General features: G+C 42.5%; 1 protein-coding gene across 1 annotated transcript in view; it reads right to left on the bottom strand.

Annotated features, from left to right (window-relative positions):
• Positions 1–8524: 8524 nt before the first annotated feature.
• The window catches only part of TSPAN15 (tetraspanin 15), a 193236-nt gene continuing 189018 nt past the window's right edge, over positions 8525–12742 (bottom strand). Inside the window, exon 8 of the mRNA XM_085899581.1 lies at positions 8525–8670. Coding sequence (XP_085755707.1) covers positions 8605–8670 — 66 coding nt within the window. The 3' untranslated portion in view covers positions 8525–8604. The remainder of the gene's footprint in view (positions 8671–12742) is intronic.

Here is a 12742-nt window from a genome sequence, read left to right as displayed (position 1 = left end):
TGTACAAATCCAATACATGTATGCACAATAAAGGGCTGTACCATGTCGATAAAATAAAAATGTGACTGATGAACCTTTCCATTAAAAAATAAACTTACAGGGACATACAAGTAAAATACTAAAGATTAATATTACATCATTTCAAGGCGCAAGGAGATAATTTTAAAATCAAACAATGTGAAAATCCTGCACCCACATTTTGCAGCTTATTGAATTGTTCGTTAAAACCAGCCTGGTGGGATAGGTACGATTCCACATACATGCAAGCCAGGTATGGCTGCACTCGACATGTTGTTGTTGTTGTTCTTTTTCTTCTTTCGGCTGCTCCCGTGAGGGGTCGCCACAGCGGATCATCCGTTATGATCCGCATACTGATTTTGGCACAGGTTTTATGCCAGATGCCCTTCCTGACGCAACCCTGGTCGCCTCTTACGACACAGGGATAAGGATTGGGTTTTGCCATGATTCCGGGCTGTCCTACACCCTCTCATAGCGTGGCCCAGTGCAGAGCTCCCGTCCTCAAGCGATCCTCCAACCCAAGCATCCGAGTAGTCGGATTACAGGCGCACGCCACTACGCCCGGTGGCTGCACTCGACATACATGGGTTTATTCTAAAGTGAAGGTACTGCTTCCATTGGCTTGCTATTCATTAACATTTATCCAAAATGCTGTAATAAATGAACAAGGAAAAATATGTTGGCACAACTATGAAAGACAAATTTATCTGTCCTATTACACGGCCTCATAGCCTCGGGACTCTTACGCATTGACTGAAACATTGTGTGCATGCTAATACAAGTTACTTGTCAACTCTAGAGTCCAGACTAGTCCGATAAATCCGTCGTCCGTCCGACTAGTCTGATAAATCTGACGTGCTGTAGCTTTCTTTTATTATTCTCTTTTCTTCATTGTTTTCTAATGGCGCAACATGACGACAGTAGGAATAAAATAAATAAAAATGCAACAGAACGTCAGATTTATCAGACTACTCGAGACAATTGTGTCACGCGGTGTGTTCTGCACACAAGTTTTCATCGTATCCGGACAGCGAGATTGCTTCGTTTTATGCGCGGAGAGATACGGCCGATGACATGCGCTGTCCTTGCAATTCATTCGCCGCGAAGAAACATGCCCGCTGCGCTGCGCTGGTCATGTGATGTCACTAAAATATTTCTGATATTGAGCTGTATTATATGCAAGTCGAATTTAAATTATTGAATTACGAATAGGATTTAGTCTAACCAGTTGTTATTGCCAAGTCTTCCTTCGATGTCCTCCCAATAATCATGAACTCCGGGAATTTAATCGCCAGTTTCCTCTGCTCATCCTGCTTCAGACTGGAACTGGTTAGGCCATATTCCATTTCCAGCTGCCTGAACTTCACCTCCCGCGACGACGTTATCCAACAATTCTCCATCTGATTCAGACCAAAATCCTTCATTTCTCCCATACTCACTGTCGCTACCAGACGAATCAAAGTCCATGTCATCCATTATTCAAAACCAAATGTTTGATTTTTTTTAAAGCAGAAATGAACGAAGCGTTTGAGTCGATCAATCGAACGTGGAAACACACAGGAAGCCAATACAATCACGTGGACCACCAACCCGAGTAATTTACGTGCAGCCTTTGTCATCCTGCAGTTGACATCATGTGGGTTGCGCCCCTTTCAGTATAATTTTTAGGGGCGTTCCCGAAGAGGTTTGTTTTTTTTGAATTATTGTAGAACTACCGAGTGTTAAGCAATGTTAAGCAGTTAAGCAATATATGTGCAATTTCAGTACTTTTGGGTGTCATGGAACCTTTAAAACCCAAAAAGTCAAAAGGATCACGAGGCCACGCTTTCACGGTCTGTATTCGTATTGAAAATCAAGATCAAGCGAGCTTTCGCCCTTCTGCTCCACGGGAGGTTTCCATCCTCCCTGAGCTGGCAGTCAGTCCTGCCACTTGTACACGAAATAGGCCGTTTTCTTGTACTTGCAAGTGGCTCAAATTTATATGGCTCAGGGCCAGAAACTCCATAGCATAAATTCCCATCATCCTCCGACTCGTCCTCAGCAATATTGGAATGAAATCACTCTCTGATTCGCATCTCGCCATTGTTCACACGCTGTTTCCGAATGTTCACGAAGTTTTCGGAGAACGTGACGTCATAGCATCTTCGGGAACTTCCAGACTGTTTTTCGATCACTGACAAAATTTTTGACTTAAAAGTTAATTTTAGCATATTTTGAGTTTCAAATGTGAGAAAATAATTGCCCAACGATTATTAATGTGCTTACAACCTTTGAATCACGCGAAGTCATCAGCAACTCAAAACCTGCTCTTTAAGGATGTTTAAAGCTAAGATAATATATGATTCTGATTTCTTATTATGTCATAATTATGCCCACATTTAAAGTAGACAATTGTGATGTATACCTGGTGTTGGTTTCATGGTTACGGTGTTGGCCTTGGATCCTCGGATCCTGAGTTCAAATCCCACCTGTCTGTTGAATTAATACCAGGTGGGTTTGACTCTGCCTGTCATCCTTCTGAGGTCGGCAAAATGAGTACCGGCTTGCTAGTATCCTGTGTCGGCGTGGCGACCCGTCCAGGATTGTGCCCAACAGCCAAAGAGACTTCTTAGGCAGCAGCAACGCTCTGCACAGAGTCTGGTCCCATTGGAGGGAATTGTGATGTCTAAGTCTTGCTCAATTTCATCCTGATTGGAATTGTAAACATCAATTGTTACATCATATTGTCCACAAGAAGAGCCATAGAAAAAAAAGAAAGGATTTGTATTTAGTGTCCCAAATGTTGTCTAATTAGTCCCATAAAGTTGGATAACCATGCCTGAATTGACAGGATGTGCCAACGCAAGAGAGCCGAGCTAAGGATGACGGGGCAGAAGTCATTCGGATGGTGTACAGATCGTACGAGACTGAGATGACACTGACTGAACGATCGAACTAGGTGTAGTCCAACCTTAATCAACCAAGTGAAGAAAGAAAAAAAATGGAATTGACACAATTTAAAACTGACTGGAGCAAATGTTCACCTCCACAGACTGACGTTTTAAGCAAGATGGCAATACAAACATCGCATGCAATGTTTCTCAATTCAAAGCAATCTTCTTTTCGAGTATGGCAGCTTAGCTGCTGGGGTAGCTAACCATTCTTCGAAGTGTGACGATCATTGATGCAGCGCCCCACTACCCATACACACTGGTACTCATTTCACCGACCTAAGAAGGATGACAGGCTGAGTCAACCCCTGGTGAATTAATTCAGTGGCCCAACGGGGCTTGAAGTCGGGACCTGAAGATCCCAAGCCACCACCCTAACCACTGAGCCAACACCAGGCTACATTCCAAGCAATGCAAGTTATGCCAATCTTGTTTGACTCTGGCATACTTGATGAAGGTGATGGTATGGAACATACACTGAGAAAAAAAAAAAAGTACAAAATATCACCAGAGTTGTTGACTCATGGTTAAGAACACAAAACTGGAAAGGGCAAGAAAAAGACACGGCAACTGAGAGTACAAATGAGCAGTGTCGCAGGAAATTTCTGAGAGTTAGTCAAAAGGCAACTTAATGTTTTCTCGGTGAGAAAGAGGACTCCCCAGCTCAATTATGACAGATAACGATGATGAAGCTTAATGAACGACTGAATCAATGTGCCAGGAATCTCAGCGATAGAACCCTTCTTGCAAAGTTAAGCGGGGGAGATGTGGCACCAGAGCTGAAATACCTTCCCGCTCGCTTGGCAAAGTAGAACAACCGAGAGAGAGGGCACACCTAAAATCATTGCAGGATGATCAGGAAGAGTAAGACTCCATTGTTGGAGGATCATACCCACAAGCATTTTCAGAGCTAGTTGCATACATGATGGTAATTAGAACTCATAATAATGATATTGCACCTACCTTGGTCAAGCTTGCTGATCGAACAAAACTCTACAAGAACCGATTTTTTTGAAAAATGGTCTCAAAGTGACCGTACCTATCAATTTTTATGCTTGTATCATAAAGTGAATGATTATTTCACTTATCTACAAGACTAATAGTAAACATCATTTCAAATTGACCTTGTACATGCACAAGCCCCAGATATGTCCCTCCCCATCGGTGTTCAGAAGAACCTAATCCAGATGCACAGTCCATTCACGATCGTATCTCTCCTCCGGCTCTCCGAGCACAGAATCCTGTCCATGCAAGGTCACACAAACTCCGCACTTTGCTGCCACAACACACCCTGGTACTTCTCTCTTTGCTCTCTCCATCATTTCCTTCACTGGTGCTATTTCTATTTCTACTGTTTTCATTTGTTCTGGTTCTGTTTTCATCCCCCTTAACTCTCCATCTGTTTTACTTTCCATCTGTCCATGCTCTCTTTCTCTCTGTCTCTCTTTTAATTCCTCTGCGCTCCCCCCACCCCCAATCTTAATTATATTTTCTCCCGATACTTCTCGGACACCCCTCATTCTTCCAAATTGGCCTTAAGCCCTTCCCCCCATTCTGTCTTGGCTGGTTGCCGCTGACTGCTGCACAGATTTCACTCCATCCAAGTAAGCCGCCAAGTCATCCTGCCTCCAACTTCAATCCATTCACCTTGATACCGGCCTCCAATTTGGCTTGACCAGCTTCCATCCTTTGGAACATGGCCATTAAGAGAGCCATATGCACTGCCCCAGGCAATTGATATAGGTCTGCTACCACTTCTCGTGGAGCTATTGGGGGGTTCTGGGCTACTGGGTGGGAGAGGGGACTGCACTGAAATGACACCACCTTCTATCGTTCCCCATTTTCATGCATCTATAGCACTTTGCCTTGGCAGCTGGACACGTCTGACTGTCCTGATGGGCAAAACTTCCACCGTGAGTCGTACACTTGGTCCTGGGACAAGGTTGAAACGTTTTGTGATTTAAAAAATAAAAACAAATCACACCACGTTGGAGGTTCATAATGCCTACCGATATGTCTTTGACTTGCAAAATCGACCGGAGGACACTTGCCAACAGGTGTGAGAGAGTAGACACGCGGCACAAAACGGTCAAAAACATTTCTCTGATAAGAAAACCAGGGAAAGAAACTTCAAGGTTGGAGACAGAGTTCTATTGCTGCGACCAACGGAGCACAACAAGTTGACGCTCCAATGGCAAGCACCACATGAAGTCCAGGAAGTGGTCAACTGGATGGACTACAAGATCCGTGTCGAAGGCAAGACCAAAATTTACCATGCCAACCTTTTGAAGTTGTATCATGAGAGAACTGACAAATCAGCTGATATCACGTTACAGTCAGTTGTGGCTGGTATGGCGGTCATCGGTGCAGAGCCGGATGGTGATGAACAATGTGTCTTGGCAAATGAAGATTTGCTGGAATTGAGACCCAGGGCTGACGGAGAGACCCACGAGGATGTCAACATCAGCAAGGATCTGTCAGCAAGGCAGTGGGAAAGTGTCACGTGCAGATGGAGGAAGAGAAACTCACCTGCATCAAAAATGCCCGTATACCGACGACCAAAAGACAGGTAAGATCATCCTGGGCTTGGCAGGTTACGAAATGAGGTTCATACGGAACTATGCAGATGAAGTTGTGCCCCTCACTTTCCTCACCAAAAATGGTCAGCCAAACCATATTCCGTGGGAGGCACCCCAGCAGAGGGCATTTGAAAGGATCAGTAACCTTCTTTCCAAGGCACCTGTACTATGGATGCCTGACTTTGCCAGACCATTCATCATGCAAGCGGATGCATCCGATGTCAGAATCAGAGCGGTGTTGTTGCAGGGATACGACGATGGAGTTTTTCCTGTAATGCACGCCAGAAATAAACTTATGTCCTGGGAAAGGAAGTACTCTGCGATAGAACGTCAATGTCTCGCTATCATGTTTGCTGTTAAGAAATTTCAGAACTATATCTACGGACGAGAGTTCATCATACAGACTGATCATCAGCCCCTGTCGTACATACAGAAGTGTAAGATTGACAGTGCGAGGACAATACGGTGGGTGTTGTTCTTCCAGAACTATCGGTTCTGTATTCAAATCATTAAGGGATCCGAGAATGTGTGAGCCGATCGTATGAGTCGACTGTGATTGTTTCTTTTTATTTGTTTTGCACCCTCTAATTTTAACTCACTATTGTAAAATAAATATGTATTTGCAATAATATTTTTCTCAAGGTGGGGCTTATTTGCCTGTTGAAAGCTAGATGTTGTGCTATTTGTGGATAAGCATTAGTAAATGCCTGGAAATTAATGATTAAAATTGATGGTTACATGTTATAAGTTTCATTTAGCACACATCCGGTAAATTGTAATATAAACGACTTCATGTAATGAGCTAATTTTGACTGCAGATGGGAGTATTGTACTGTAAACTGCCTGATGAGATTTGTGAAGGTGCTGGAATGTTCTCAGATGAAACTTCCAGTGTGGATAAGAATCGCTTTTGCTGAAGGCACATGATTGTTCTGTGATACTATATAAACCCACGGGTTTATATATGTGCACGACACGCAAGAAATATTTTCAGTGATTCTTTCAGAGGGGGGTAAGAGGGAGGTGTCGAGAGACAGGTGACATGTGACGAGACGTGTGTATCCATCGTCCCCGTGCTGGATTTAACTCTGATGATTGAACGAGGTGTTAATGTCCAGATCAGTTCTTAACGCGTGGAGACGATTATAATCCAGTCGATTAAAACTCATTTAGATTGTGTCGGGAAAGAATTCATTTGAGCTCTTTAATCATCCTGGACGGGCCAGTGTACGAGAGAGAACACCGTGACAAGACTCGATCATTCAACAGTCCTAGTGGACGAGGTGAACATGCGTGAGTGGAGCCAGCAGGACAGAGATACTGGGTGGAAAAAACTCAACTTGGGAATCGTTGTTGGACATTGCATTGTATGTAATGATGAACTTCCTCATTTGACTTTGCATGTTTATTTGAAATAAAAGTTTCAGAAATGTTATGCTGTTGATGTGATCACTGCAACACCACCGAGAAGTCACAGACACCAACTGACAGAGATCCATTTAATTGGTAGCCAACCAGAATGATCGTTCACACGAGTGAAGTGCAAACCTTGGATTGCAGTCATTAGAGAATGCGCTGGGTTCAGCACCATGAACAACATACGTACACCAAATAAAGGAAACCCCAAGGTATGCCTACCACTGACAGTGGCCAAGTTTCATTGAATTTGTGTGTGTAGTTTCAGAGAAGAGAGCAAGTACCTACTTTTTTGGGGGGGGGGGTCAACTTCGCCCCCCCCCCCCCCCGTAGACTCCCTTAATGAGCACAGATTTTGATGTGATCAATACATCTTCATTTGGTATCAGATATGAAGGTTGTGGCCAAGTTTCATCAAAACCATGTGTTTGGTTCAAGCAATAATGAGAGTGTTTACTGACTCACCTTCAGACACTGCTTCATCGCATAAGCTCACCTGACGAAAGTCCAGGTGAGCTAATATTTGAAGAATTTTCTCAGTTCAGCCAAAGGACTGAGATGTTGCTGCTTTCTGCACTGAAAAATCTTGATGATGTGGGCCGGTGCAAGGGTTGAAGGATTGTAGACAGGCGTGTTCTACCCAAACCCCTGATCATCCCTGCCAGTGAATGGACTTTGAACCTTGTGGGAGTGCCTTGTGTGAATATGACAGGCTTGGCGATTTATTTAATGGACGCCTGCAATTGGAAAGACTATGCCATGCATCATTACCAACAGAACAATAGCTACTGACTCTTCAACAAAGGACATCTTTACAACAGGAAAATACACAAAGATTGTGCCAACCACAGTGAAGTAGGAGCAAGATATACCAACCAGACTTTCCTGAGGGAGACACCTCGTGCGGGTGCTTCTTAAGAGCAATGGGAAGATCATATCTGGGGCTTGTGAATGCACAGGGTAAGTTTAAAATAACTTTTAAAATTGCATTTAGCACCAACAAATACAACCCGTCACCTCGCTAATGGGAATATGAAGGAGGGGAGGGAGAGAGAGGAGAGAGAGGGGAGAGCGGAGGGAAAGGGGAAGGGGGGAGTGAATGAGAGAGGAAGGAGAGAGGAGGAGGAGAGCGAGGAGGATTAGAGGAGTGAGGGGGGGGAGCAAAGAGTTGAGTGAGGAAAAGGGGGGGAGAGAGAGTGACGCCTCACCAAATGTCGCGATACACTGTGGGGGGGTGGTTGGGGTTTGGGAGAAGGTGAGAATGAGGGGAGGGGTTCTTGACTTGCATTTGGTAGTGGGACTTGTGGAGAAGATACCTTAAAATAGCAAGTTAATACAGCACGCAGAGACAGCCAGATGTCCATGGGGGTGGAGAGGGGAGGGGGTTTGGGAGGAAGTGAGTGTGAGGGGAAGCGGAGGAAAGGCAGCATGATGGGAAGGGAAGGGCGATAAAATGTGCCCAAACAGCAACGTTTTCTTTTTTCGCCGGGTTCTACATAAAACCCGGCGGGAGCATTTAAAACTCACGCTATCTACATGGCAAAGGCCTGCCTGCATGCACGCCTCCTTTCAAAGTTGGCCTCCAAAGCCAGTCACTGCTTAGAACCATGCATCAAGATCCTTCTTTGGCACACCTGAACTCCTATCCAGCTCCAAGGTCTTCATCCACAGCTTGATGACCAACTGCTCTCCTCTCTAGGCTGGCACCCCTTGCTCTCTGCTTGATGCTGTGGAAACAAAGACCTCAATATTATTGGAATCTCCCACGATGAAGCCGAGTCTATGTGTCTATCCCTTTCCCATCGCAGATACGTTGGTGGCCTCTGTATTCTACCACTTAATTTCTGGTCTTGCACCCTCTGCTATTCTTTGCCTCTGTCTACCCCCTCCCTTCTTGTCTTGCACCCTCTGCTCTTTATCGCTCTCCCTGCCCCCCCCCCACCTCTTCCCAAAGGTATCTACAGGGTGCATGCTGTCTGCTAATAACTCCCTTCTGGCAAAATTCTCAAAATCCAGAATCACTGCTCACCTCCACTCATTTGTTCCTCCTTTTTCCCCCCACCTTTGGAACCAACTTCCATGTTCTCTTCAATATTTCTACCGGTTCGGGGTTTGTTGTACGTAGATGTCGGATTGGCAGTTCCTCCTTACAGTTCATCAAAGTTAAGTTTCCGAGACAAGATACATTGTGTTTTACTGTTTTATTTTCATTCCTGTTTAACTGGTTGTGTTTTTCATCAAATATTCTGTGCCACAATGTATCTTGTTGTGTTGAATTGTCGAGTTTGTATCCCTGGTAAAGTATAGCCTTCTTGTGAAGGTCTGGGATAGTCGTCAGGTTGCTGCCTCCGACTGTTTTTTGATTGGACGTGCTACATTTTTGTTCCTTTTATCCCAAGTACTGTTACTTCTGATCCATATTATCCACCCTCTGCATTCTTCCTTACCTGCACATCCCTTCTTGGTCCGTCTCCATTTATTTTCTCCCTCAGCCCTGATGTTGGAATCCCCCCCCCCTTTCCTTTTGTTATGTTGCTTTCTGATCCGTTCTATTCTAGCCTGGACTCTGGATTAAAAAAAAAAGCCACCAAGACAGCTGTACACCATCTCAGATCATCCCCCATCCAAAACCACAATCTTTTCCACCTCCATTAACCCCATGCGTCCACCCCACACCCATTATTTGTTTGTCTCCCTTTATTTTGTCAATTAAGTCTGCTATTGGTGTCCTCCACCTGACTCTATCCCTCCCTCTACTGCTCTGTTTTATAGCTTTTCCACAAGCCTTGACTCATAAAAAAATATAAAAAAGAAAAACTCTTGAGAAGCTGTTCATTAGTTTCTTTGGCTTTAGGGGAAGGATTATGTTTGGAGAGGAGAGAGGAGAGAGGAAAGAGATTGGGATTACACTGTGCAGAGCGTTGGTGCTGCTTAAGCAGTCTCCTTGGCTATTGGGCACAATCCTGGACAGGTCGGCACTCCGACACAGGATACCAGCAAGCTGGCACTCATTTTGCCAACCTCAGAAGGATGACAGGTCGAGTTAACCCCACTTGGTATTAATTCAACAGCTGAGTGGGATTTGAACTCAGGACCCTTGGATCCCTTGGATCCAAAGCCTGCCATCCTAACCATTAAGCCAACACCAGGGATGATATTATGTTTTCTGCTGTTCCTTTTGTTATGTGTCCCTGGTAAAGTTATGTGTCCCTTTTGTTATGTGTCCCTGTTATGTGTCACACAAGGCTAGGCCATCAAGAAATTATGTTTAGCGTGGACTTCAAAGTCAGTAAAGTGAAGATTTTGAGCTTCAGAAATGCAGCTTTTGAGTGGATAAGATGGGAACTTAACTTATAAAGTAAATTTTGATCTTGCATTGTCAGAATATATGACAGATATTTAATGATCGAAGAGGAGGTGGCAACAATTTATTCTGGCAAAAGCAAAGCTTGAAATAGAAAAGCCAGAATAGGTGAGCAAGGAGATTAAAGACAGGTGCAAAGCATTTTAATTACATAAGGAAACTGGATTGGATACAGAAGGGGCAACCAAGATAGTTGAAAAAGTAGGCCATCAAGAAAGGGGAAAAAAATTCCAGTTTGAGGAAGATGTGAGATAGAACATTTATAATTTCACCACATTGGGAAGATGTCAGGACAAGTGCAACACCTTGTGTCACTCAATCCTTTCAAACATACAAGGATGATGATGATTATTCAAATAAACAAGGAAATATTCAAAACATTTGATTTGAAAATTGCATAACTTTTATTGAACAATATCAGATCAGGTGAATAACAGTTTGTTGAAAAGCTCAACATACAAGCCGTTCAATATTCTTCTACATTTGCTGCAAAAGACCTTCTGCAAGCCAGCAAGAGGATTTTATTTATTTATTTTACAAGAAACTCTTATCTCACATTGATGAATGAACAATGGATTCAAAATTTACAGTAAATAAATTCTCCAAGATCTGCGTTACTTCACATTTGATCGATTACTGTGAACTCACTAGCAACGTTATTAAGTCAAGCTGTGCATATTCCAACTGACACAATCTGGATTATTACAAACAAAAACAATTACATCATGATTTGTCTTCCCAGGCCATAAATTATATTATCAGGAATTGAAAGATAAGTGCAGACTCCTGAAAAAATAATTGTGAAGCTGACAAATAAAATAAACCAATGTCACCCGCAGGGTGACCCGTATCTTGCCAAAAGGTGACCACGTGTGACTTCTTTAAGGTCACACTGAGGGAAACAGAGCTGCTATCCACCAGGAGCGACTGCTTGAGGAATATTTGCCTACGAGAAATTCCGATGAGAATCGTTCTACAGAGTAACCATGAAAAATATGCGTTTGCCTCATAACGTCACCAAATGACGTCATAATGTCTCAAGCTTGACATATATAGAAAGCACTCATCGAGGTGTTTAATTTGAGGTACTACACGATATGGTTCCTAAAACTTGAAAATTTGACCTTGGGGTCAAATATGTTTGACCTTAGGCGCTAACCATGAAGGTCAAGGCCAATCGCCACCAAAAATTAATCAGCTGAGCGCAAGACCATGAACTATATTCCCATGAAGTTTGAAGACGATCCGATCAAAATTACTCAAAAAATAAGGGTTTCGTCGACTCCCCTGATTTGCGACAAAGTGACCTTGACCTTTGACTTTGACCTTCAAAATTTTATGCGCTGAAAGGGACCTCTATAGGCCTCTGATATGCGAAGTTACAAAAATTTCCAATGATAACTGTGCTCTGCAGAATTTTATATACGTGATTACAGACAAAAAAAAAAATACAAGCTGACTAACATATCTTGCAAAAACTTCGTTTTGGCAAGATAATGAATTTACTTTTCACATATTTTTATTCATTAAATGGTCTCCATGAACATTTTGAAAAATGTTTATTCATTATTCGGTTAAATATACAAGTTTCTAAATATGCATGTACCAAGAAACATTACTTTTACATTAAAAATGTATTATATAATCCAGGTCATGCCTTTTGAAATATGTATAAGAGAGAGAGAGAGAGAGAGAGGTTGGAAGAGAGAGAGAGAGAGAGAGAGAGAGAGAGAGAGAGAGAGAGAGAGAGAGAGAGAGAGAGAGAGAGAGAGAGAGAGAGAGAGAAAGAAAAAGAGAAAGAAGAGAAAGAGAAAGAAGAGAAAGAGAAAGAGAAAGAGAAAGAGAAAGAGAAAGAGAAAGAGAAAGAGAAAGAGAAAGAGAAAGAGAAAGAGAAAGAGAAAGAGAAAGAGATATATATTTATTTTCAGAAATGCAAGTATAGTAAGTCTGTCCTTCACAAAGCATTGTTTGACTTGTTAGAGAACTAATCCCTGAATTATTTTTCACAATTCACCCAAAGATAAGAAGATTTAGGTTATAACCTGTCATTCACTGAACACCTCAGTATTTACATTGCTGCCAAACGTGTGAATTACAATATTAATTTTCAATTACAACAGTACATGGTTAAATCAATGGAATCAAGTACTGAGTCTTCCAAAAATGATATTTCCAGTATTCCATGACTAAGGAGGAACATAGTTTCAAAAGATTATTTTTTCATCTCGTAATAAGAAACACTAAACATGTTCTATGAAAAGCTAAACATATTTGAAAATGACAAGCACTCTGACACAAGTTACAAGTAAAAAATAAAACAAAATAATTTTTTTAAACGTCAATAAAATAATTTTAAAAATAAAGTTTTCTCGTAAATGTATTTGTAAACATTCACAACTTACAATACCCGCACAAAGCTGAACAAAATTTATGGC

This window comes from Eptatretus burgeri, chromosome 10 (genome assembly GCF_056783735.1).
Source record: "Eptatretus burgeri isolate ZD-2024b chromosome 10, Ebu_testis_v1, whole genome shotgun sequence".
NCBI classification, from domain to species: domain Eukaryota; kingdom Metazoa; phylum Chordata; class Myxini; order Myxiniformes; family Myxinidae; genus Eptatretus; species Eptatretus burgeri.
The sequence above is the reverse complement of the archived record's forward strand: the minus strand, read 5'-3'. Positions and strand labels throughout refer to the sequence as shown.